A 26,113-nucleotide genomic window follows, 5' to 3' on the forward strand; every position below is an offset into this window, starting at 1 on the left:
TGCATGTGCAGTTGCAAGCCATCCTTTAAGCGTGAGTAAAGGTGTCATGATTATGTGTTAGGTGTCAAATAGCCTATACTGTATAGGCTAGTATTGATTTACCAACAACTCACATGCTTTTAATCTATTTTATGCATTAAGAATATGTTTGCATTATGCATTAAGCTTATTAGCAATCTGTTCATTTAAAAACAACGTTTAATATAAATGTATCTTCTTGGCCTCCGCTGCTCTCTTTAAAGTAGCGGGCGACCTTTATATTGGGGTGTAAGGAGCTGTCCTTTCAGCACCACCAGGAGCCTCATATAACCCTTATGGGAAAAACAATAAACAAATTAAATGTAGATTATACAACAGGAAATAGATGCACTCGATGGCAATAGCGCAGTTATCATAAAGCAGATGTCAACGCCGTCTGTTTGCATAAATCCTGCAGATTTGAAGCATTTGGTGGCAGCACTTCTGAAGCAGCAGGCGCACATACGTAGAGAAGACAGACTTTCAGTCAGTGACGCCGAGCTGCACAACAACAAGCCTCTCCTTCAGCCTGCTTTCCACACTTGACTATTCTCAATTTGTGTCCGTGCAAACAGCATATTTTTCTTCCTTTTTTTTTTGCACACTGCAAATAGAACTCCGCATCCCAGGCACAGCGATCCGTCATGAACTCTGGAAGGTATTTTATTTTTACGCGACTTGAATTGTGATGTGCATTTCGCTCTCATTGCCAGAATATTATGGGTGATGCGATTTTAAGGGAATGCATTGTAGTCTCTGTGAGGCTATGATTAACTCCAGTATTCAACACCGCAGCGTGAATTTGTTTACAGTCCAAATGCTCGAGCCATTATGTTGTCAGGTGTGGATTGCGCGAGCATTCCGGCTGCTCACTGTGTTGATCCCAGGGGAGGTGCGCTGAGAGAGAACAGGGTTGTATTGTGACATTGTTGGACATCATCGGGGCTGGATGATGATTTCTCTCAGACGGTGGTCTGACTCAGGCAATATGAAAGGGTGTCACCCTGTAAACACCAGACGTGTCAGCAGTGATTGATTATTAGGTTGATTGTTGCTGTCAAGTCATGTAAAGCAACACATGCGCCGTGCATAGTTGTTTGCTTTGTTTCTAATCCGATGTAGCATTTTATAATGTGCGTTTGACAATTGCCCTCTTTTCAGAGAGAATCAGGTATGTTTCATTTTACATGGATCAAAATCTGTAGAGGATCCTATAGAGGATGGAAAAAACTGACTGTGCTATTTATAGGTGAAGTGCGGAGGGGTGCTAAGGATTGCTGTGTCAGATTCCCTCCCTCTCTCTCTCTCTGTTTGTCACTCTCCCTCTGTCTGTGTGTTTGTGTGTGTGCGTGCGTGCCCAGCATTGCTTTCAAATATACAATGAACAGAAGAGATGAAAAGGAATTTCACCCGAATAATTCAAAAACGGTGCTACTAACAGCATCAAAGCAAAGGCAGGCAGACATGCCCAGTTAATCCTGTTCTCTGTGGTTATTACAGGCTATATGATTTATAAAAATGAAAATACACTTTGCATTCCGACCCTTTCATCTGCAGGTTCACACGTTTGTAATGTGCCCTGTCACCTATCTTCCTCCCCACACACTGCCACCTCTGCTGCTTTTTCTCTCCGTCCACATGTCTGCTGCTTGGTGGCAAAGCGTTGAAGTTGCAGGCAGGGACTGTTCACACCTCAGTTAAGCCTATTAGCATGTATCATTTGTGTCCACTCTCAGCAGGCACTGAGACGAGACAGAGATGCTGATGTCTGGGATGCTCCATCGCCTCCTCCTGGCTGGGACCTGTCTCTGTGTCTATGGAGCCCCTGTCCACCTCCCAAACTTCACCCCCACACAGGACAGCGACTGTGACGGGCATTGTGCCAGCTCCGTGACAACTGTTGGGTCAACGCACACTACAGATGTAAAGTCTGAACCCTCAGATACAGAACTTGTGACTGGCCTGCTATTGAATGCAGGTGCAGAAGGAGCGGCTGGCCCACTTGGACGTCCTGAGGGGATAGCTCCAGTGACGCAGACCAAAAATGGGGACAGCCTTGATGGAAGATCTGGGTCGAGTGATGCTGGCGGAGAGGCATGGAGCCAAAGGAGCGGGGTAAAGAAGGTCGGGAGCTCATCAGAGATGGGAGACGCTCAGTCAGAGTCAGCTTCAGTGCTGTCTGTTGATCCAGAAGATAAGGAGGACATACCTGTCATCAAGCCTGCGTTAAGTCCCACACGTGGGAGAAAGCAGTTGGACACAGCCGTGAGTACCACAGGGTTTAATCCAGATGGATTTTCAGCCTCCTCAAGAGTGCCACCACAGCTGAGCATCACCGCCAGGGAGGGCAAAAACCAAGGTGAGGAAGACCGAGCAAAACTGGCTGGTTATGGTGATTCTCTCCAGGATAAAGATCCAGAAACAAGCTTGCCATCCTCTACAGAACCTCCAAATACTGGAGAACGGATCCAGAAACTGACCTCCCACAGTCCCACCCTTCCCTCGGTCTTTCTCTCCCCTCTGACCTTCACGCATTTGCCAATTTGGGGCCATGATGGAGGTACAATATCCTCCCTCACAGACCCTTTGTTACCTGAAATCGGACTAAACCTGATGCCCAGAGAGGATGGACCAGAAAGCCTTTGGACTGAGGCGGCGAGGCCCGGTGGTGGTAAGTCAGAAAGATTGAAAAGCATATTAATGTTGATGGAAAATAGATTCTTTTTTTGGGGGCAAAACTTTCTGTATTGCCTTATTCAAACTTAAGACACACAAAATCCCTGGTGTGAGGTAATGCTCTGCAGTCTGTGTCACCCTATAAGACTCCCTTTCACAACAAGCTTTATTTTCTGGCTTGCTAGAGTTTGCAGGGTTTCAAGAGGCTTCATTAAAAAGTGAGGCGGAAATGAAAACGACACGTCTAGCGGCAGAGATTGCCTTTGATGATTGGCAAAGAAAGGCGCCCGCTTTTCCACACTCCACTTTGAACCCCAGCTGGGACCCGTGGCAGTCTAATTACTTTCTATTCCTGACTCGAGCCGAAAAAAAAAAAGAGAACACACACAACTGCTTGGAAAGGTCTGGTGGCAGGGTGTGTTATACAAGTCTTCAGAGGATTCAACCCCTCTTTCTCTTTATCTATATACCCCCTCAAACATCCTTTCTTTCTTTCCCACCCTTCACACTCCCCATCCAGACTATTGTGAAGACACAGGCAGGTTATTATTCAGTGAAGCAGGACAGGGAAATAGATTAAAGGAGTCTGCCTGAGCCAATATATGTTCCTGCTGTCAATTTGGGGATTGTCTGTTTGATGAAGCTTCCTCCCAACAGAAAGGAAGCTGAAAAAAACCCTCAATTCCCAAAACAGTATTATGTAAAAGGATTGCGGTCTTTCTAAGCATTTTTCAGCCTATTTTAAAAATGCTTTGGACTAAAGGAAATGCCTGAGAGATATGCAGTGGCAGCTTCTCCTGTGACAGCCCCCTCTGTGATCGCCTCTTATCTAAGAAAGAACCATTTTTCAAGCATTCCTTCTTTCATGTGTCTTAGCTGCACTGTGAACTCGCTTCTGAGAGAGTGCAAGTGCTTCAAATGAATGTCCAAAGAGGTACCTCCTTCAAAAAGCTGCATTCTGTCATAAATACTCCAATGCTATCCTGAATACAGTTTCAGCAGAGATTCAATTGCCCTAGTTTTCTCACTGAACTGAGCAACATCAGAAACACATCATTTTCAGACTGCAGTATTTTAATGACTTTTACCACAAGGTCCAAACAAGTCTGCCCTTTGCAAATTGAATACCATGCTACACACCCTGACCCCCATTCTGTCTCTGTGCTTGCGTTGACACAATTACAGCGGACACTGTGGTCCCGCCATCTCAGGATGAAGCCACAGAGGGCACCATGTCGTCAGAGGCTCTCCCTCTCATCTTTGAGCCTTTGGAAGATGTCACACCGGAGGGGGCAGCAGCAGAAGCAGTGGCAGCGGTCACGCTGGTGCCCGGCAGCGCTCCGCCTCCTGCTGCCATGGTGACTCGAGAAATGCCTCAGTCAGAGGTGGATCTGGACCAACTGGTCACGGGGGAGACAGACAGCGACGGCCCCTCGCATGCCCCACCCCTGCTGATGCCAGACTGGACGATACCTTGGCAGACGTCTGGCGGGGAGCTCCTGGAGCCAATCAGCTCCTTAGGTCCATCGGTTTCACAGCAGCAAGCGGCGACTGAGCCGGAGGATCACTCTGAGAGAGGTGAAGTGGCAGGACCAGAGTCAGTCAATGACTCTCAATGTCAACATAACGCTCTGTGGAACAATGACTTTCATGTACCATAATGCTGTTTTGGCATGATTAAGCCTTTTTTTCCCTACAAGCCACATGTATTTCACATTACTGCCAGCCATTTTTCAAAGCATGGGGGTCATAATTAATAAGTGTGACGGAGCTACCAATTTCAAGAAGATAATTAGTTTACTGTAACCTATGCTAAATTTGTATGAGAAAACACATTTAAAACTCCAGTTTGAAAGTAGAATTATGGTGTCACAGTACATCATGATGGTGTGGCAACATTCTTCTATTAAGAAAAGTGCCACGCATCTTTTTAGTCATAGTTTGATAAAAAGATGTTTTCCCTCCAGGCAGCCTCGGTTTGGATTTAATGTCACTTCAGCATTAATGTCAACTTGTAGAGACTTGAAGGCTGCTTGAGAATGAATCCATCTGATATTTATGTTTTACGTTTCTTAAATCACAATATTAGATGTTAAAATGAGCTGTGAGTTGCAGCTGCAGTTGTGCACACCGTGTGTAAAAACCTCCACTGCTCTCGCTGTCTCCTTGAGCCATGCGATTTGCTACGTGCAGGTGCCGCTAGGACGCCAAACCGTGAAGAGAACTTGCCCACCATTGGCCCCTCCTTCTCATCCTTCCAGCATTCTGTGACAACGGTAACCATGGCAACCCATCACCCAGCACACAGATCCAGATCAGGGTTGGAGGAGATGGAGTCTGAGGGTAAGACGAATTTTATCGCCAACTGAAGAAAAAAAAACGATTTCATTTTAATAATAATAAAAAAAAAATGTATTCATAAATGTGACCTTTCCTTCTTGGCTGCTGAGTATTAGTTTGATTTGGTTCCCCACAGAGGAGCCAGATGAAGATGAGGAGGATGAGAACTCGGAGGAATCGGTGGAGGATGAGAGCGAGGAGGACCTGACAGAAACACCTAAAACATTCTCAACGCAGCCTCCGTACAGCCCCATCCCTCCACCTCCTGTCTGGGTGCAACGCAACCAGGGGCTGAGTATGAGGACTCAATCATCTTTTTATAAGCCTTGGAATTTAACGTAGTGAATCTAATGCTCATACCATCACTTGCCGTCATCATGAAAGAAACCAGAAACATTTAAACCACTACCAGTATGCGAGAGAAATAGTTAAATCTGTGGCTCTTTTCTTCCAGTGCGGAGCTGGGTGGAGCTGATCAGAGAAAAGGTAAGACTGCCCCCTGCTGCCCTTAAAAAATCTTGGTTGTCCATCAAAAAATGTCAAGTTTCCTTCACTCCCTTTTGTTATAGATAAAACTGGCAATAATCAGGGCGCATGGGCAGCTCACCTGGTAGAGCGCGTTCCCATATGCAGAGGCCCAGTCCTTGACGCTGTGGCCAGGGGTTCAGTTCTGACCTGCTGCCCTTTGCTGCATGTCATTCCCCCTCTTATGTCTAAGATGTCCTGTCAAAAATAAAACAATATGGCAATAATCTCTTTTTCTATAATCTCATCTGTAAGGATCTGCATAAATCACCTTTCTTCATCCGGGCAAATTACCACCGGTATTTGTGATCATTTGGAGTATAAGAAAGATTACTTGGATTAAATTTATTTTTATAACACTGCTCCGTTCAGACCTCTGTGTTTTCCCCCTCGGCAGGCGGGTTATGTGTCTGGGATGTTGGCCCCTGTGGGCATTGGCATCACTGGGGCCCTGCTGATCGTTGGCGCCCTCTACAGCATCAGGATGATTCACCGCAAGAGGAGGAACAGCTTCAAACACCAGAGGAGGAAGGTCAGGCAGCCAGAGGTCAATAACCCAGTTGTATTCACCACTTATTGCTTATCGCACTTGTTCTCGAGGATCAATCTTGTATGGAGAATTACAGTAAGTTTATACTTCCTCCCCAGCAACCGCGAGAGCCCGGGACCAGCCGTCAGGACCAGGCCATGCTGCTGGCTGACAGCTCCGAGGACGAGTTCTGATGAGACCCTTTAGGGCTCCTTTTGTCAGTGACCAACGGCTGATGCTCCTGTAAAGGAGGGTCGGATAACACCCCCATCGCTATGACTACCGCATCTCCAATCACCCTGGGCTGTTTGGCTATGACTCATCTGATCCACAGAGTGCGACTGAGAATAGGGCACAATTTGCACAGGCTGCACAAAGGTCTGCTTTGTATACCCTCCTTTCTAAAAAGTACCAATGTGAGCACTTTTCTGAATGTCGTCAGGTGACTCTAATGGCTTGGCAGGGCTGGCGTGATACACTTTGACATAAAAATTTATATTAATGCTTGTTAAAAAAATAAATAAAGCATTAGCAGGGTATTGGCAGGATGAGAGCGTTGCTGGTAAACTGTTGGAGTCGAGGGGGAAAATGTGGACCAGCAGGTGTTCTGTTAAGTAATAAAAAAAAAAGGGCTGTAGAAGAGTTACAGCAATGTAAATATACAGTATGTACTGTATATGTAGCTGGCTTGGGGTCAGTCATTTTAATGTAAATAAAGTTGTATTTCTTGCTATACATTTAGGATATTTAAAGGAATTGTTCAACATTTTGGATAATACACTTATTCACTTTCTTGCCGAGAGTTAGAGAAGAGATTATCTCGTCGTCTAACTCTCTACAAGAAATTGGAAAAGCGGGTTTCCCAAAAATGCTGAACTATTCCCTTAAAGCAAGATTTCCTCACATTTCAGAAACCTTCACATACAATTCAACTAATGCTTCGTTTAAATGTGAATTTTGTGGAAATGTAAATGTTTTATTCAAAGGCATTTGTTCATAAAAGTTACTGTGAGACGCACATACAAAATACCATAATCCTACAAAAGTATGTAGCATAAAACAGATTTTGATGTACAATATAACTCTTAATAGGAATTCATTCTTTTGCCACTTGAAGTGCATGACTACTAAGTCTATTCCCACTACTAAGACTATACACAGGCCCGCTGCAGAGACTTCTTTCTGATGAATGCAGGATTTACGTTGGCTGAAAAAGCACAAACATTGAAGACAAGTTCATATTTTCACAAGTTGAAATTTCTCATTTTTACACAACAGTGTCTTTTGTGTGTTAATCTGGTTCAAACCAGGGCAGAATAAAGCAAACGTTTTGGCCAACACGTCCGGCCCAATGTCACATTGCTCAGATGTAATATGTAGTCCAATCAAGTCCTTACATTTTGAGGAAGAGTCATTTCATAAAATCGGTAGTTGAGACAAATAAGATGCAAGAAATATTTGAACACTACTCATTTGAACCATGTCTGTAACACCACGCAAAGTATTGTCTTTTGTTTAAAGAAAATATATTTTCTGTAACTTCATCGCCATCTGATACAGAAACGTACTGCCTGTTTATATGCAATAATACTGTTTTAGGGTAAGTGTAATGTAAAATAGAGGACACTTTTGTCTCTTTATGTAGATATGAAACATGTGATCTAATAAAAACAATTCTTTAACATGTCTGATTGGGACTCTTTCTTAATATTACAGCTTAAGTGTGCATTATGTTCGAAATGAAAACCACTCCAGACAGTAGACAAGATAACCCAGTTTACAACATTAAAAAAATCAAATAATTTATTTCTGTGTTCTTTTTCCACATTAAATAAAAGCTTTCGGACATTTCCAGATCAAAATCAAGAGAGGGGACAGGGAAAACAGAAATCGGACATGCAGAAAAACCTTTTGCTCTCCCCTTTGCACACTTTGAGGATGGCGGCGGTGGAGGCGGTGCTGGCCAACCCCACGAAAAGACTGCACGAAGCCCCTGTGGTTGGTTGTAGGGACCACAGCTTTTTGTGGTGCAGCACGACAGCCAAGACAAACACTGTTTATTTGACCAGCAAACTGGTTTCTGGGGGAATTTAAAATTGTTAACACTAGAAATGTGGGATGGCAGATGTCACCCCAGCTGAGGACAGTGAAGTGGGGAGTGCGATGGTTACCTGGATATCACAGCGGGACGTTCAGGAGGAAAGGGGTGAAACTGCATCTGACATCTGTGAACACTGAACTGGCATGTCAAGTCAGAACTTATTACAAATGCATTGTCAGAGAGATAGAGAGCTGGGTAAAACAAGACCACAGGCCATGGCTATGAACTGATATCGATGACAAAGCCCTTCAGTCTGTGATCATGAGCTAAACGGAGCCCTTTAGCTCTTTGTGACAGGCTGTAATGCCCGTATGGAACTGCCAGAGTTTCACAGGACTACAAACAAAAAAAAAAAAAAGACAGAAAATAACAGACACTTTTCCTTCAAAATCTAAAACACCTCTTTATGCCAACAGCTGGTTTGAAAGAACAAGTAATGTTCATTTTGTAAGGGGTTGCCTATCCTGTCCTTTCATCCATCAGTAGTCACTGTATAAAAAAAAAAAAAAAAAAGGAGCGGAGAGAGGGGGACACAAGAGGACAGACGTTTTCAAACCTCCAAAATAAACCAGGAGTTTACATGGGGAAATAATTGATAAAGATAATAGTTGGCATTCAGGGTCTAGAGCGTCCGTATGCCCACTATGAAGCGCTCATAATTCTCGTTACACCTCTGGATGGGCTTAAGTAGCACAGAAATTAAAATTAAAACCAAATCTAATAAATCAACCCAAACTGCCCCCTTCCCAACAGATGATTCACAAAAAAAAAAAAAAAACATTCTCTCAATATATCCGAGGAATAGAACAACACTCGTATACAAATCTGAAAAAAAAAGGTCATCTGATCACCATTGTTCTAAATGCACACAGACACAGACGTACATACACAGGCTGTTATGAGGGTGGCAACTCTGTAAATCTCTACTCTCCCCTTCCGCCCTGGGCTCCTGGGATGAAAGATCTCAGCTGGACTGCTGTACGGGGAAATAAAGCCAAAACATCAACGAGGTCCTGTAGTGTTATTAATGGAGACTAGCTCATCAGTCCTTAAATCATTAAAATGTTTGACTTCCATGAATGTTTGCTGGAGTCTTTCGTTTGTTCTGTGGTCAATATTCGGTAGCAGAATTGACTCTGCTTGTGCCACATGGCAGTGTCTCGCAGTGCTTTCTACTCTGAATACTGGGGGCAGGATATGAGCATGCAGAAGTCCCAATTGCATAATTTGATGTTTAGTTAAAATTGCATTAACAATCTGTGATCTCGGTTGTTTTCCCAGTTTGACGTTGAAAGATCAAAAGCTGAGTTAGGGGTTATTTTCCCCTCAACTATCAACCAAACTGTCTCCTGCCTTTTTCTATCACAGCACTAACTCGAATCCTGGATAGCTTTAAGAAAAGTGTGCGATTTGTTCCTTCCTGTTGTCCTCATAAAGGCTGGAACAAAACACAGCACCTCAAAGGCTAGGATTTTCCTGTGCAGGTGCCTCTAAATAGAGAAATAGAAGTCTAACAGATCCACACCATTGTCAAAATAACAGGACACACACGGCCACATTCATACGTAAACACACACACACACACAAACTGCAGCAATTTCCAAAGAAGTGCATCTGACCTTTGTTCATGTTACTTTGAAAAAGAAGGAGAAAAAAAAAACAGAAGCAAACATTCTTTGCCATAATAAGTGTGGACTGGAACATGTTAGAGATCTTAAAATGTTAGCGAGGTTGGTTGTGCATCGAGTTAGGGCACCTGGGAAGTGCATTGTGGACTCAGCCGGCTTATGAGCAGCGTTATACAGGTGTATATTAGAAGATCTAAACAAACTGAAAGCAAACAAAAGAATAAAATATAATATGCTAAGAATACTTGTCTATTTGCCTTTTTGTCACACACACACACACACACACACACACACACACACACACACACACACACACACACACACACACACACACACACACACACACACACACACACACACACACAGTGGCTGAGAGCGCTGATGGATTGAGTGGCACTTGCAACAAGGAGAAACAGACGAATAATCTAAAAAAAAAAAAAGGAGTAAACTGAGACGGCTAGGACACATCTGACCACACCATCGTTGGCAAGGAGTCTCTTTAAAAGAGTCAATGTTCTCCTTTTTGGGGGAATTTCGCAGCGGCTGGCAGTGCACTCAGGGGGGGAAACAAGTTCTGATCTGCAATAATAGGAAGAAAAGAAATTCAAGTCCTCAACCATACTGTCAGGGTTTGATGGTGAGAGATTTAGTGAAGGACACTGAAGCAAAAAAGGGTGGCAGATCCACCAGTGGGGCATAGTTCAGGTGCTAATGGAGTGATGCGTTTTCGATCACCTGCGTTGCACCAACATGCTTCCACCGAACACAGGAAGGGGGTTTCGGAGGAGTAAGCCTCAGACTGGGTTAATCAACACACACGCTTCACTCTTTCCCCCGCGCTCACATTAAAATAAAAAGCATGCATATCTTTACAGGCCTCAGTCCAGGAGGCTGAGGCAGGTGATGGAAACGGCAGCAGGGGAGCTGCGGCGCCACTCGACAGGATTGGAAATACAAATGTACGCACAATTCCAACCAAGCGTGACCTCGCACAGTCACTTGCTCACAGTGAAACCACCCACGCCACATACACATGCACACAAAAACTTGCCAAAAACAAAAACAAAAGATAAGAACATGAGGCGTTACAAACACACAGTCATACTATAGCTTTTTCCGTCCCCACGTCCAACTCACAAGGTTAAAAAAGAAACACAAAAATAAACAAATATTTTCTTCCCAGTCTGTTTTTTTTTTTTTTTACTGCCCCGCTTCCTTGTTTCACGTGTTGTTGGTTTTCATTGAGTCGGTGTTTCGGACGCACGTTCTCACTTAAGCTGGCTCACACCTAACGTCCCGGTTCAATGTGGGTCCACCCTCACTCGCCCCCCCCACCCCCCTCCCACACACACACTCCTCGTCACAGACAGTACCAGGGGCGCCTTCATGAGAACATCAGGTGGGATGTCAGTTTGTTTCTGCCTAAACAACAGTTGTTTGGAGGCCAAGGACAAAAAGAGGGTGTGTTTGCGTGTCTATGCATCGCTATATGCATACTCCTTATGTTTGTACACAGGTGTGTGCATGTGTGTGCGCGTGTGTGTGTGTGTGTGTGAGTGTGTATATATAAGAGTGAAATGACCAGGGCAGAGCTGAGGCTGTCAAGCCGATAGTGTACAAAGTGAACAGCACCTGCTGTCCGTCTTCCCCCGTCCCCTCTTCTTTCCTCTAGCGGAGCCACAGTTTGAGCCGCAGCGCATCCACTCCGTTTAGGTAGTATCTGAACAGCCGCTTGTCTCTGACAAAACCCAAGTTCTCGTACAGCTTCAGGGCTGATTTGTTGGTGATTTCAGTCTCCAGTACAACCTGGGGACACACAGATGGCCATGTCAGCGCATTGTTTCATATATGAGTGGTCTGACTGATGCAGCATGGTAGAAAAGATATAGTTGCAATACATTTAGTTGCTGTGGACCCGAACAGCAGTTTTGCATGTTTAGCCTATTAAGAGGAAAATGTAAACATCACTGGAAATTAACCGGTTTGCAAATTAGTTGTTAGTTTTGAAAATTGTTAGCTAGCAAGCTAGTCTCCAATACTCGGCTGTGTTTAGTACATGGTTACAAAAAGTATGCAAAGCCAGTAAATTAGCTTTAAGGCACGAGACGTCTTAGATGTTGTTGATGGTCAAGAATTGCTTCAATGAGTAAGCTAGCGGCTGATTAAACCGTAATTTATCATGTTCTTGTTCTACATGTGTTGAATACAGACATACAAAGTGCAAACAAGACAGTTTTGAAGTTGCTGAAATGCATCTTTGTCTGAGCTAAGCTAGCTATTTCCCACTGCTTCCAGGAGCAAAAACATGTCATGGAGAAGACATTTAGACTGAAAAGCACAGTACACAGCACAATAACATTAACGGTGGCTCCGTCCCAGTAAGTCATGACAGTGTGACAGTGAGCCAGGGTGCACAATTACAAGTACTAGTATTCAATACGATACAACTAGTATAGCATATACTAGTCAATATCTAGTGGGCATAATAAAACAAATAGCAGTGTAAAAAAAATAAGAATCTAATGCCATTTACTGTGATTCAATACTGTGGAATGGAAAAACATGATACCATCAAGAGGGGTTGAGTATTTCATAAATATATATTATATGTCATAAGTGTACACAAGTTGCTCCCTTACCAGTTTCCATTAATTGTACTAATACAGTGACCTTCAGTTACACATATTGTCAAAGAACGGTTATTACATATTGCAGTTGCAAGAAGGGATCGTTAAAGCTCTAGTGCGTAGTTTCTGTCGCCTCCACGAGGCCTAGTGATCGCGCACTAGGCCTGTGCTTGGCGATCAGATTGTATATCAACGATTGACCTGCGATTGGGTTTTCCTACGCATATATTAACGCGATTTTAACTAACTTACTACTAGAACTATAATATCTAGAATCTGCGCCCTACTGTTTATTTTCTGGTGGAGCGGTAAGTCTGCCCACTGAGCCACGCTAATCAGCACGAGCATTTTAAATCCTTAACGTTAATTACAAAGGAGTTTGCTGTCCCCTTTCCACGCATCTGACACCTGATGGGCTGTGCTTCTTTCGGACAGTCACCCAGCCTCCCTGGCTGCTGCGAGGGGACGGGAGTTAACATTACATTATGTTAGCCCGCAACCATTAACTAGCTAATTTCCCTGGTGTGGAGCTGCGCCTCCAACACCACAAATAAACTACAGTTATTACATAATTATCACATTAGGGGGCAGAAGAAGCATAGAGTGATAGAAGCCACCGCTAACTGCTAATCGAAAGTTTAGGGGTGTGAATCTTCACTGAGGTCATGATTTGATTACGATTATACTGTTAACGATTCGAATCGATTGGATATCCCGATGAGTCACCTCATACATATACATATACATATATATATATATATATATATATATGTTAATTTCAAGCAGTCAGCTATATATGAACTCCCCTTTTTATTGTATCTGCTTTTTAAAAAAAAAGACACTTCCTGAATGTAGCGGAGTCTGAACTCAGCAGACAAAAAAAAAAAAAAAAGCAGCTACCGAAAAAAAAAAAAAAAATCAACACCATAATAATTGATTATGGTCTGTCACTGCATCGATGCAGAATCGTCCAGGTCTGCATCGTGACACAATGATTAATTTCAACAGCCCTACTCTCAGCGATCTCTAGTAACCATGATTGGATGATTTAAAAGTACAGTATTAGAGATAGCCCAAGCTCATCACGCACCAACCCCACCCCTCCTCCATGCAGTTGCTAGTAGCGTTTAAGCCGTCAAATCAAGGAGGACACGGAGGTTAAAAAAAACAAACATGGACTCTTCAGAAGAGCTAATTATCTTGCATTTGATTTGTCCTCTTTGTCCCCCCAAAGCTGACCTTTCTCAGCGGCGACGTAAAACGCATCACTTGAGCTTCTGCGCGGCAAAGTCACCAGACCACCCCATTTTGTAAACATAGCCATACTGAGAAATACAGAGTTTTGTGGAGCTGGTAGTCTTAATTAGCTTTGCATCAACTCATCTGGCAATGGCTTGAATGGAACTGACGTTATAAAATAGACGTATAAAATAGATTGACGTACAAACTAGTTGCGCACCACAGCTTTAATAGCTTTGTTTGTGCTGATGTGTATCTGATATTCAAGTTGTAAAGGTTTGCTGTCGACAGGCATTGCATTCACAAGCCGGTAGTCCGGGGATAATTGCCTAGGAGCGTTTGAGGGTACCAACAAAGCCGCAAACTAATGGGGCCTTGGAAGATGATAACATCAGTCTTTAACAATGTATGGCATGCTGGCAGGAGTGTGAAGTAATGCATTTTTATCAGGGCTAAGGAAACCTGTAAAACCATCAGTACCTGCATGTCAAGTATGTTAACGTTGTGTTGGGATCCATGCAAAACAATGCATACTGCCTGATACAAAGGCACCGGAGCTGAAAAAAATGCAGCTCGCAACACAGTTACAGTGTTAAAAGTTGAATACAGAATCTCATTTCCACCTCAAACATCTGCCAAGTAGTCTGTAGTAGAGGGAAGATACTGAAAGGTTCAGAGCAGCTGAAATTCAAACCAAGGTTACTAGCTAACTTAGATAAGTGAAGGCTGGAAAAAAAAACTGGTCCTTGAAATAATACTAGCAATTCATTTGATTTTGGTTCGTGCTCACACAAAAGCTTCGGTGTTGGGCCAACACCAAACTAAAACCAAGAACCAAATGTACACAAATGGTTTATTTCAATCATTTTTCCGTGTGTTTTAATGTATTAACCGTATTTTCCAGGGATTTTGGTTTATTCCTCTTTTTCTGTACAATTTGGTTTGGTAAATGCAAGACTGTCCTCAAGTCTACTGCATAATATAGCATTGTGAGTGAATACACTGGAACACAGCTTATGAATATGTGCCAATGCCCAGTGTTGGGAAAGTTCACTTTCTACATGAACTAGTTCAAAGTTCAGTTCACGAATTTTAAAATTAACTAGTTCAGTTCATACTTCAAAATGTTGAACTTAGTTCACAGTTCCAGAAATGAACTAGTTCATAGTTCTTTTATTCCATATGTTGCCGCAAGCTATTATTTTTCAAAAGTATTGCCATAGCCCATATAGAACCACAGACAGCAATTATTTTATCAGTTTTAACACTGAAACTATGCGTCAGATTTCATCTTCATATCCAATCAGTTCAATGTGCCGTTTCAGGTTTGCTGTGGATGTGACTGAAGTGGGGATTTTCTTTTTGTAAGCTGGCGGGCAAAGTATGCACAGAAATGTGAGAATTTTCCCATCCTCATACGAAGCCTCCTTGCTGCTTTTTGTTTTGATGACGCATGCGGCAGTGCGACACTGGTGGCTGGTGTTGCCAGATTGGGTGTTTTTTCCGCTACATATTAAGGCCTGTTTACGGTGTGTTTTAGCCGGGTTTTCGCCTGCAAGGCTCTATAGAAATCTGGCATCCTACTGAACAAAGTTAAACTGAGAGAGCGTGCCGTTCACAGACACCAGAATGAACGAGTTCACAGTAACGTTCATCAGGCAGTAATACAGTACGTTCAGTTCACGTTCGCCCAAAATATGAACGCGTTCAGGCACAACACTGCCAATGCCATGCAGGCTCAAAGCCTGTGCATGTTTGCACCATCCCATACGTGTGTTTAACCCTTTTCTCAGAAACTTCAATATTCTCTGAATGTACTAAAGCCTGGTTGGAAAAATGATGTATGTCTCTTACCTCATCACAGTCACCCTCCACCATGGCATAGATGGCCTTCTTCACCAGATTAGTACCTATGACAAAAGAGTATCAGTCAGTGATGGCACGCAAACATTTTTTTTAATTCCGATTGACTTTCTATTTGTCTGACTTGATGGCTGGTAGTATAAGAAAGGCAAAAGGTAAACAATGCCACTAAAAGGTTAAAGTATAGGGTTACAAATCCACTCTGAGTGGATAACTTATCTAAATACTGCATTTGCATTAAGAGATTTGGTTGCCAAAGTATGCATTAAAAAAAAACCCCGCTGTTGCACAACTCGGTCTCGGCTCCACATTGTGAAAGGACAGACTTTCATGTTTATTCTGTTTCTGACACCCAGAGTCCAGATCTCACCGATGCTTTTCCTTCTGTGTTTTGAGTCCACGGCCAGCATGGCGATGTAGCCACGACGGAACATCTTCTTGTGCATGTCAAGCTTACATACGATGGCTCCGACACACTCCTGCTCCACCATGGCCTGTGACAGACACACAACAGTTAGGGCCTCCGTGTGTCTACTGGAGTGGTTGCTGAAAGCCTAGCAACAGTTCCTGTCATCTCTGAGCTGACCTCTGACCTTTATTTCATGGCACTTCCTCTTATGTTATATGCGTCGTTCCAGACAAACAGGAACTGGGGAGTTTACAACCTTGAGGCTCAAAGGATATTCAAAGAAAAGAGCGTGTTTGTCAAAGTAGAAATCACTGACTGGACACTGTAGGTGCAAGAGGAAACACCTAGTGACAGCACATTACTCCCTACTTAAAACTGGAAAGTAAGGGTTTTAAACCTTTGTTTGTTGCTACATTCCTGTACATATGACTGGAAAAAAAGACCCTTGCATTAGTGATGAACTATAAGGGATAGTTCCATGTCAGTTCAACTTTTCTTGATTTGACAGCTATTAATTCCGACTGAAATTAAATAAACTAACATGGATCAAGGCTTTGTGATAGAAAAGTGGGTATTAAAGCTACCAACAGATACAATACAATTTCCAAACCAATGTGCTGTCAGTGACAAATTCACATGTAATTAGGCTGTGTGTGTGTGTGTGTGTTTATCAGCACGATGTTTGGCTGCCTTTCGGACACAAAGCCACAAGCATGCAGTCACACCTTGTCCCAATAATGATATGCATCTGTAACCAAAGTCCATGGGCCAGGAGGGTGCCTCACACTTTATTTTGACTTAATAAACATAGTTAAAGAGTGAATACAAGTATGTTCTTTACATTGTGATGGTTTCAGTGTCACACTCACCAGAAAGCAGAGCTGCGGCCAGTTGTGGATGAAGTACCTGTAGGTGTAAATTGAATAAGGCTCAGACAAGTCCTTGGTGATCAGTCTCATGATCCACGGCATTTGGAGCTCGGACTCATAGCGGACATAGCGAATGCCGTGGCTGTCCTCTTCCGCTCGGCCGGGAGAGCTGCTCAGGTCGAGCCGGGCTAGCTCCGCGGCGGGCGGCTGCTGCGGGTCAGCGAGGCTCTCCTCTCCGCCGGGCCCGGCATCCGGCGGCTCGATGCTGGGCGGTCTCGGTGGCTCCGTGAGGTCAAACCCCTCTTTCCCTTCGTCCCTGGGGTGGCTGTAGGCCGCCTCAGTTCTCGTAAAACCCGGCATCCCGTTCATGCTATTGTTAACTAGGGGAGAGTGACTGCCGTTTTTGGAGAAGGGGCTGTGGCCTTCATGTTGGCAATGCTCACTATTGTGTCTAGCGGCTGGAGCCTCCTCATTGCTGCTGCTACTGCTGTCACAGTTGTCCACGGACGGTCTCGGATTGTCAGGCCGGTTTCCTGTGTGTTGGTGGCTGTCAGCGTCCTCTAAGGGGCAGGCCAAGCCATTTAGCTGCTGCTCTCGGGCTTGCATTTTGAGGTGCAGCGCCGCCGGGCTAGCTCGCGCTAGCATGTTTTTTTGCTTCTTGTTAACCGACCTATTGACTTCGCTTACCGGCTCCGACGTCTTCCCTGTACCGGCGGTTACACAGTCCTCCCTGTGACAAGCCGGCTCTCCGTCTTCCACCGCCGGCTCCGCGCTCCCAGCCCCGGGGAAAGGAGGAATTTCAGCCGGGGATGAAGGCAGTGCGCTACTAGGCCCAGGCGGCACTGTGGCCATCCCACCGCATTAAGGTGGAGATTCACGCTTGGAAAACGTTGAACACAAGCTCATCCACAAGGCGAAGGGATATACAATCAATATACAAGCTAGTTCACCGAATATCGCATAAATCCAAGGATTCTGAGGCGATCACGTATCCGCTGGCGACGTTTGTCGCTGCTTTCTCCTCGATTTCCCTGCTGCCGGAAAGTGCTGTCGCAGCAAACGCCATTGCAACAGCAGACAGAGACGTTTTACGACAGTGGTGTAACGCATGACAGATTATTTTTTTTCAGACACCAGGGCAAATTAGCTAATGTAATGTGCTTACCACTTAAATAAAGTAATTTCCTCTCTTTAGGCGTTTTATTGACTTTTATTTATTATTTGCATTGTCACTCTATTGTATAAACAGGACATACGAAGCAAGAATGTGAACACAATCTCTAATAGGAATCTAAACTTTATTTGAAACCCTGAAAAAAGTGGCAAGTGTTCTTTTCTTCTTTACAGGATTTCACTCAGCAAAATTAAATTAAATTAAATTATTGACAAAAGGAGATACATCATGAATTTCAATTCTGCTAAAGATATTTTGCTTTTCATTGTAGGCTAATAGCCTACCTATTAGAACTTCATGTAATCGGACCGTAGGCTACCTATTTGAATCATAGACTGTATATAACAGTCTATGATTTGAATGTGTAGCCTAGCCTGGTAGGCTATATGTTGGAACAACAGCAACAATTGTATGAACGCGATTTAGTAAATGGTAATGAAAGGTTCACAACCCTGTAAATCCAAGAGCTGTTGACTTGTTGACTCTTACCAGCAGAGGACGCCAAGTTGAGGATTTATTTGGATATATTAATTTCCCCCTTTTTCTAGTTTCTCCAGTAGATGTCGCCAGTAGATACATTTCGTTGGCTTTTTCTAACTTGAGTTGAGCTATAGTATCCTACGTACAAGTTTGTTTTGAGGTAGCCTATATACGTTTATCTCGAGTAATATTCAAGTTGTCAGACTTAATATTTTCACTCTACTTTATGGAAGGAAATATAATATTGTACTTTTCACCACTTTCTGTATCTCACTGTCTGGCAAAATGATGTATATAACACAAACCACAATAGTCATACCATTTAAAACCATGCTTTGCATTTTCCTGTTAATTTCAGCACAACCAGACAGTGAGTGAACAGAGACTGAAATAATTACACCCAACTGTTAACAAGGTTTCTGACTAAATCACTGCAGCAGCCCAAGTTTCCTTTTCCACATTATGGGCACAGCATGTATTTTATTTTGAATTAAGTTAAAACAACAAATACAAATTTACATGCTTAGTGTTTTAAAATCTTAAATTCTGACACACACAAACACACACACACACACACACACACACACACACACACACACACACACACACACACACACACACACACAGGCCTACTTGCTTAGTACATGTGGTGTGGCTCTGACCTTGGATGATAGACTCAGTGAACAACAGAGAGCAGTGATGGATTCTGGGAAGGAGGAATCTTCGCTTAGGCTCCAGCTGCAAGTCCTCAAGTCTCCAGCTGCCCTAAACATGTTTATAATCTCTGAAGCATGAATGGATTTTCTACTGAAAGATCATATTTTAGAATGCTATAATCATCATAACATATCTGTTCTTCAAAAGATCCATTTTAGGAATGAGTTATCAATTACAATCTGAATGTACTGTATTTATTTCAGACTAAAAATTTTGTAGCATGGTAGCCAAAGACGATATGCTAGTTTTCAGTTTTTTAAATAAAACTCCATTTAATATGAGACGTCTCTTAATACTCAATGCTGGTTTTCACCTGAATAGAAGAGGAAAGAAGAAGTACTTTTCTGTTGATGTTATTCAACAATGTATGAGGTTTAAAAAAAAGAGAACCCCCCCTGCCCTATCAACGCTGACCTTAAAAAAAAACGAAATATGAAAAAAACAAAGAAACTAAAAAAGTAATAATTTATCAGGGATATGTCTTTCTGTGCAATTAATCACACACTGTGCCTTCTTTTCCCCACAATATTGGGAGCTTTACTGTAAATGGAAAAAAGGAGGGAATGTATGGTGAATATTTGAGATTTTTCGTATTAGTCTGTAGATGTTTAATACTTAGGGCCATACAATAAACAAAAAGAAAAGTTAACTTTCATCAAATACATTTTTCAAAGTATGCAACTAAAGTCAGACTTGACCAATCACCTCAAAGACTGAGACAGCACGCTAATCCAAGTTTATCTGCAGGGTGGTGTAGCCTCTGGTTAAGGATGCAGAGGGTCGCTGGTTCAAGTCCCAGCATGTATCAGGTACGGAGTGTGGACTGGTAGCTTGAGAGGTGCCCATTTGACTCCTGGACACTGCCAGGAGGCAAATGGGGAGCCATCCTGTGAGGCAGTCCCCTCTCTCTGACATCTCTGTCTGCCTGTTTGTGCATGTCTGTATTTGGGCTTGTGTAAATATATATATTTCCCCTTGCATGATTAACAAAGTATACCTTCCTCTGTCTTCTAGGTGGCAGTGTTGCTCTATTGTGTCCTAGTGGAGGTGGATTCGGAAAATACATTGTGGAAAATAACATTGTGTGAACTTCAAAAGTCCAATAGTACTGAAGTATTTCCTATACAAAGTAAGATAATAATATGCTTCTATTGAGCCATAGACAGATAGACAGATAGACAGATAGACAGATAGATAGATAGATAGATAGATAGATAGATAGATAGATAGATAGATAGACAGATAGACAGATAGATCTATGTCCTACATTCAGCTATTATGAACACGTGTGCTTGATGTGTGGAAAGAGAGAGTCATATTTTGTTTGTATGTTACAGGGAAAGAGACGGAGAGACAGACAGGGAGAGAGACGGCCCTTTGAAAGCTAAGCCTTGGGGCTGAGAACTCTCTGAAGAGCTGGAATCAGACATGCACAATCAGTTCCCCTCTTCAAATCTCCTTTACAGGCCTATCTACTTGAACAGGCTTCTCTTAATTACTTTCTCTATCACTTAGCGAGCTGTGCCTGGGACTAGGAGCAGCAGTGTCTTGCCAAAGACACTTGGCTGGTTTGAACCCATATTTATATATCTTCTTTCTTACAATCCTGTCCCGTACCTTCCTTTTCTCCTCCTCCCTCCTCCTACTCCTCCTCCTGCTTTCATTCTACACTGCTCTTGTCTCTCTGTGTCTCTCCCTATCCTGTCTGTACCCTTTTCCAAATATCTCCAGGGCATCAGTTGCGTCATGTGACTGGTGTGCTTGTGATTACAGCAGTTGGCAACCATACTCATCTATGAGGAAGAATCCAAAATACCTCATAAAACAACAGCATGTAAAGTAGTATACGGTCAGTATGCAGCTCAGGACAACCCAGGCTGACAATGACACCCAAAGACCCTTCTCCTACAACACTCTCTCCATCTTTCTGTGCGTCTGAACCGGTCTCAGGGGCTGGAGGCCAAGCTTTTTCTCCCCTCTCTCCTACTCCTGCCTGTCACGTTGGCTCGCTCCCCTTACTCCGCTCAATTCCTTGTGTCCTCCTCCTCCTTCTGGTTTTTCTGTCTGGCGTCTGGTCCACTAGAGCTGTATTTAATTAGTTTCTGTTGGGTTAATTAGGGGCTAAAGTTAGGGGGTCGAACCAGAACAAAAGCGGGTCAGGCTGGACGGATGCAGGTGCTCCGATGTGGTTGCCAGATTCCACCGTTCAGATTAAGATGGCTGTACATTGTCTGGAGTATTGGGGAGAGGGAGAAAGAGAGAGAGAGAGACCGGTGAATTGCAGGGGAGGAGGTTTTTTCACCACATATGGGGTGGCAGCTCCTTATACGGCATCATGCTGGCATCATTGTGCAAATTAGCTGATACATTTCAACATATTTTCTAAGACACTGCTTTATATTCATATGATTTCAGCGTAGTTTCATGTCTTTTTCCCTCTCATATTACACTGCCACACATCACACAGAGCTGATCTAATGTATGGTGTGTGCAAGTGATGTCTTTGCCAGTCTGTTACAAGGTGCTGTGTTGTATGTTAGCTCTCATATCGCCCCTAGCACTCAGTGCCTTTTTTTCATCTACGAGTGGCACTTTCCTTGTTGCACTGTTGGTTGGCTGTGTAGAATGAGAAACATGTGAGGAGGACATCAAATGACCAATCAAGGCAAGTGAAGTGTACATAAAATGGGCAATTGAAGCCTGTGAAGTGTACATCAGTTGTTCAAATGCAGTGATCATGTAAATGAAACGAATGAAAACAGTAGATATGAGTGTAGAAAAGCTTCAGGCTGCAGCACTTTGAAGGTTACCTGTTTACATGTTGTACTTTTGGCATGTAATTACAATTTTGAAACATTTTAAAGTGGCCAACTGGAGCTTTTTATTAATAGATGTACATGACAGGCTTATGCGTAACTTTGCTTGTAGAGAAGAGCGAGAAGAGCCGAAAGAGACACAATTTGACCTTTTCTTCTGTCCTGTGGAGATGAAGAGGGACCAGATGAACTGATATGAGAGGAGAGAGAGGAGGGAGGGGAGAGGAGAGGAGAGGAGAGAGAGGGCATCTCTGGCATGGCTGGAGCCCCTCAGTGTGTGAGGGTCCTGGGGCCCTTTAGACAGGCGCCAGCCCAGCAGGGAGGCAGAGACAATCACGCAGCACCAGATTCAATGCACAGAGATGGAGGGATGGAGAGAGATGAGGAGACACGGAGGGGAGGATTGAGGGGGGTGGATTCTGGGACGAAGTGCACAGTTGACAAAGGTGGAGGACACGACAAGGAGAAGAGCAGACATGTCCAGGTGGAGATGGAAAGAGCTGGCGAATAAAAGAGATGAGTTGAAAAGAGATTGGATGGAGAGAAAGAGAGGGAGAAAACGACAGCGTAGATCAAGAGGAGGTGAGAGGAGACGGAGTAAAAGGAAGAAAGAGAAAGCTAGAGAGAGATAGCATATATTCCCTCTGTAACAGTCTTTATCACCAGCCCAGATCGTGGCGTATGAACAGTGATCCAAGTCAACCATCTGCTGAGGCTAGATAAGCCTGGGAGAGCTGGGTATTGAGCTGTCACTCAGGGAGGAGCGCAGAAAAAGAAAGAGAGGAGGGGAGAGAGAAACAGAAGAGAAATAAAGACGGAATGGAAGAGAGAGCGAGAGGCAGGGATGAAGGGAGGGGTCTGCGCAAGGTAGAAAAATTCAAAGGAGAAGATTTGTGCAGACTGGAGAGCATCCGTCTTGTTAAAGAAAGACTTAGCGTCAAATCGAAGTCCAGCCCTGTCCTGCCTAATCTTAAAATAATCCTTCAGCTAATGAGAAGAACAATAAAATGAGGCTGTTTATTGGTTTTTATTTCTGTCAACCCCACACACACACACACACACGTATACACACACACACACACACACTCTTGCACAAACACACACATCCACTCAGATCATCACTCCTAATCATGCTGCTGATGACATGAGGCTGTTTGTTGCTCATTTTCTGTCTCACACATATTCATACACTAGAACTAAATTCACATGACACACAGACACACACAGACACACACACACACACACACACACACACATTATAATGGCAAAACCAGTGTGTGTGGGGGGTTGTCTCAGTTGATTAGACACCTGTACTGTTGGTGAGGATCCCCAGAGTGGAAGACGGTTTCCTAGTTGATTAAGCCTATGTGCAGGTGATTAAGTTAAATCCCCCTCTTAACCACTTACTGCATAACTATGAATGACATTATTATCCTGTATGTGTGAGAGAAAGTTTAACATTTGATATTGGGTGATTTGTGTCATCCCAATTTTGTATTTTTAAGATTCAATACATTCAATCCAGTACATCCCAGCTCTAAATTTTTTGGATCATGTGTGTTTGTGTTTATAGTGTGATACGGTGATAGTACAGGGGCATGAATTAAGGCCGGGAGGGGGGTCAGGCCCGGGAGTGGGGGTTAGGAGGGGATTAGCTGAGGCCAGTTGGATCATTTTACAGCCGGAGGACCCCCCCCTCACCCTCTGCAGTCTCCTGGACAATGAGGATTAAACTCCTCTTGTTCCTCAACTCCAAAAAACGGCAGGACGACAAAGACACTATTCCTCCTGGGTCCCCTGGCTGGGGCTGGGGCTGGGGCTGGGAGCTGAGCTGAGCTGAGCTGAGCCGAGGAGGGAAGGAAGGAGGGAAGGAGTAGAGAGGAGGAGGAGGGAGGCAGGAGGAGGCAGGGGGTCCATCATAAAATTAATCCTTTCACAGTTTCCTCTGGGTGCAAAGTGAGATATGAGGCAGACATGTCTAATGAAACGCTACAGTCATCTAAGGGCGCAGCGATAAAAGCATATATTAAACTAATGGAGCTCGTCATTAGTGCCTCTATTAAGCGGATCGAGAGGGTTGTGCTCTCTGGTGATCTGCACAGAAGATTAATCAATACCAATGAAACGCCACCTTCCCACATTCTCCCATTTCAGTGCTTGTACAGTAGTTAATATATTTTAATATTTAAGTTCACTCACCCATGACCGTCAAGGTTGAAACTATGACTCAGTTTCTATTTGTAGTTTACATTAAATGAATAGTTTGACATTTGGGAAATATGTCTCTTTACTTTCTTGCCAAGATTTAGATAAGAAGATTGATACTTTGCTCATGTTTGTAGTAAATGTGAAGCTCCAGCCAGGAGTCATTAGCTTAGCTTAGCATAAAGACTGGAAACAAAACAGCTAGGCGGGCTCTGTCTAAAGGCGACTTGTACCTTGTTTGAGGTGTAAAAGTGAGACGTTTGGGTGTTACAGAAGAGTTTGAGCTGGACTACCACATTGTGTCGCTTTTACACTTCACTTTTGGTGAGCTTTGAGTTTGAGGTGCTGTTAGGCAGAATTTGGACAGAGCCTGGCTAGCTGTTTCCCCTGTTTCCAGTATATATATGCTAAGTTTAGCTAACTGGCTGCTGGCTGTAGCTTCAGAACTTCATATTTACCAATATGCGATCAATTATCTCATCTCCAAATGTTAAACTGTTCTTTTAATTAGTGAGCTTTAGGCTGACTTTGTTACCATCACACAGAGCCAAGTTAGCTGTTTATCTTTATGCTAAGCATCACCTAGGCTATTTCCCAAACTATTCCTTCAAAATTGCATTTTAGCGGCAACAATGTATCACTTGGGCACTTTGTGAACAAAAAGTGCCCCAAGCTTAGTGAATTGAAAGTTAAATCCTGTGTAAAAGCTCAGTGTTGAGCAGTGTGAGATCATAGCCTGAGGCATGATGATTAAAGACCCCTATGTGGCAAAGTGTCCACCCTAACATGCTAGTGGGCTCAGAATTTGGCAGAGTTTCAGGCTTAGGGAAGGAGACGGATTTGGTTTCCCCTCAATGTTTGCAATTACAATTACTGTAACAAATACTGTTCCCTTATAGGGAAAGAGGACAAAAAGTAAATGTTTGATGTCGTGATGCTGAGGATCAAAATTACTGGTCAACATCCAAGTGAGAGGGACAATAAAAGAGGAAGACAAAAGAAACAGAAGTCCACTGGTTTTAATCTGAGAGAGAGAAGAAAATGAGGGAGTCAATATAAGAACGTAAAGAGAGGAGAGAAAGAGAGAACCGAGGAGGAGGGCGACGAGCACAACAGAACCAGGGGGAGTTAGAGGAGAGAGGAGAGCAGAGGAGGGTCCTTTCATACAAAAAAGCCTCTCTTTTACTTATAGAAGGGGAAAAAAAAAAAAGAGCAGAAGAAAAGCTTCTTCTCGCCTCCCGGACGCAGTGTCAAACCCAATCAGTGTCTGGTCTGGCAGCACGGCTCGTCTCCCAGGCACCGGCTCACAATGGAGGCGAGCCTCGGCCGCCACACCTCTCACTTCCAATCTGCATCCTCCAGGGCAGGCCTGAGAGAAGGGGGCTGCGGCGAGGGGCAACAATGTACCTCAAATGTTCAAATTCTCCCAACAAAATCACCGTGTGCTGAGAATTGGATTAACAAGTAAAAGTAAAACACTCCTCAAGTAGCTTTTTTTTCCTTAGTTCATGTTGATTTGGACAGTTAATATCAGTTTTTATTGTGAAGAAGTGTGGCTTAGGATCAACGACTGGGTGTAGGTATGGGTTATTGTTCTTAAAAGATTTCCAACGCAGGTGGAAAGAATGAGACTTAGTGTCAGGGGTGCACGTATGTAAAGCCAAACACAAACATGGATAAACTGCTCGACGATTACAACGACCAACAATCCCTGAGCCGTGAAGTCCCGCGCTAATAAACGTGAGCAACAAGGCTTGATCCTTAAAAACCTCGCCACTCAAAAAAAAAAAAAAATGTCTATCTTGAATAGACACCCCCCTAAATCGCATTGTTGAGTAAATCCTGTATTAAAAGGAAAGAGTTACTCTGCATTTATACTCCTGAAGACTTTAGTTAA

General features: G+C 43.5%; 2 protein-coding genes across 6 annotated transcripts in view; one reads left to right on the forward strand and one right to left on the reverse strand.

The window, feature by feature from the left end:
• naa30 (N-alpha-acetyltransferase 30, NatC catalytic subunit) overlaps positions 1-17,900 on the reverse strand; it is a 41,567-nt gene extending 23,667 nt beyond the window's left edge. For 2 of the 3 annotated variants that reach the window (XM_039782747.1, XM_039782745.1), the window contains exons 1-3: positions 16,825-17,900; positions 15,917-16,040; positions 15,538-15,593 (exon numbers count right to left, since the gene is read on the reverse strand). In XM_039782747.1, the coding sequence (XP_039638681.1) occupies positions 15,538-15,593; positions 15,917-16,040; positions 16,825-17,676 (1,032 nt within the window). In that variant the 5' untranslated portion in view covers positions 17,677-17,900. Of the gene's footprint in view, positions 1-11,004; positions 11,624-15,537; positions 15,594-15,916; positions 16,041-16,824 lie in introns of those variants that run through there. The other variant, XM_039782748.1, reaches the window with a different exon arrangement.
• On the forward strand, positions 115-7,774 carry LOC120547239. 3 transcript variants are annotated; one of them, XM_039782744.1, is made up of 8 exons: positions 115-676; positions 1,755-2,689; positions 3,880-4,272; positions 4,888-5,037; positions 5,171-5,329; positions 5,489-5,520; positions 5,957-6,091; positions 6,208-7,774. In XM_039782744.1, the coding sequence occupies exons 2-8, from the start codon at positions 1,777-1,779 to the stop codon at positions 6,280-6,282; spliced, it is 1,857 nt and encodes a 618-aa protein (XP_039638678.1). In that variant the 5' UTR covers positions 115-676; positions 1,755-1,776; the 3' UTR covers positions 6,283-7,774. The 3 variants fall into 3 exon arrangements, with proteins under 3 accessions (XP_039638678.1, XP_039638677.1, XP_039638676.1); XM_039782743.1 differs by having other exon boundaries at positions 118-676; positions 1,758-2,689; positions 5,957-6,106; XM_039782742.1 differs by having other exon boundaries at positions 121-676; positions 5,957-6,106.
• Positions 17,901-26,113: the final 8,213 nt, after the last annotated feature.

The sequence above is a fragment of the Perca fluviatilis genome, chromosome 18, assembly GCF_010015445.1.
Source record: "Perca fluviatilis chromosome 18, GENO_Pfluv_1.0, whole genome shotgun sequence".
NCBI lineage: Eukaryota > Metazoa > Chordata > Actinopteri > Perciformes > Percidae > Perca > Perca fluviatilis.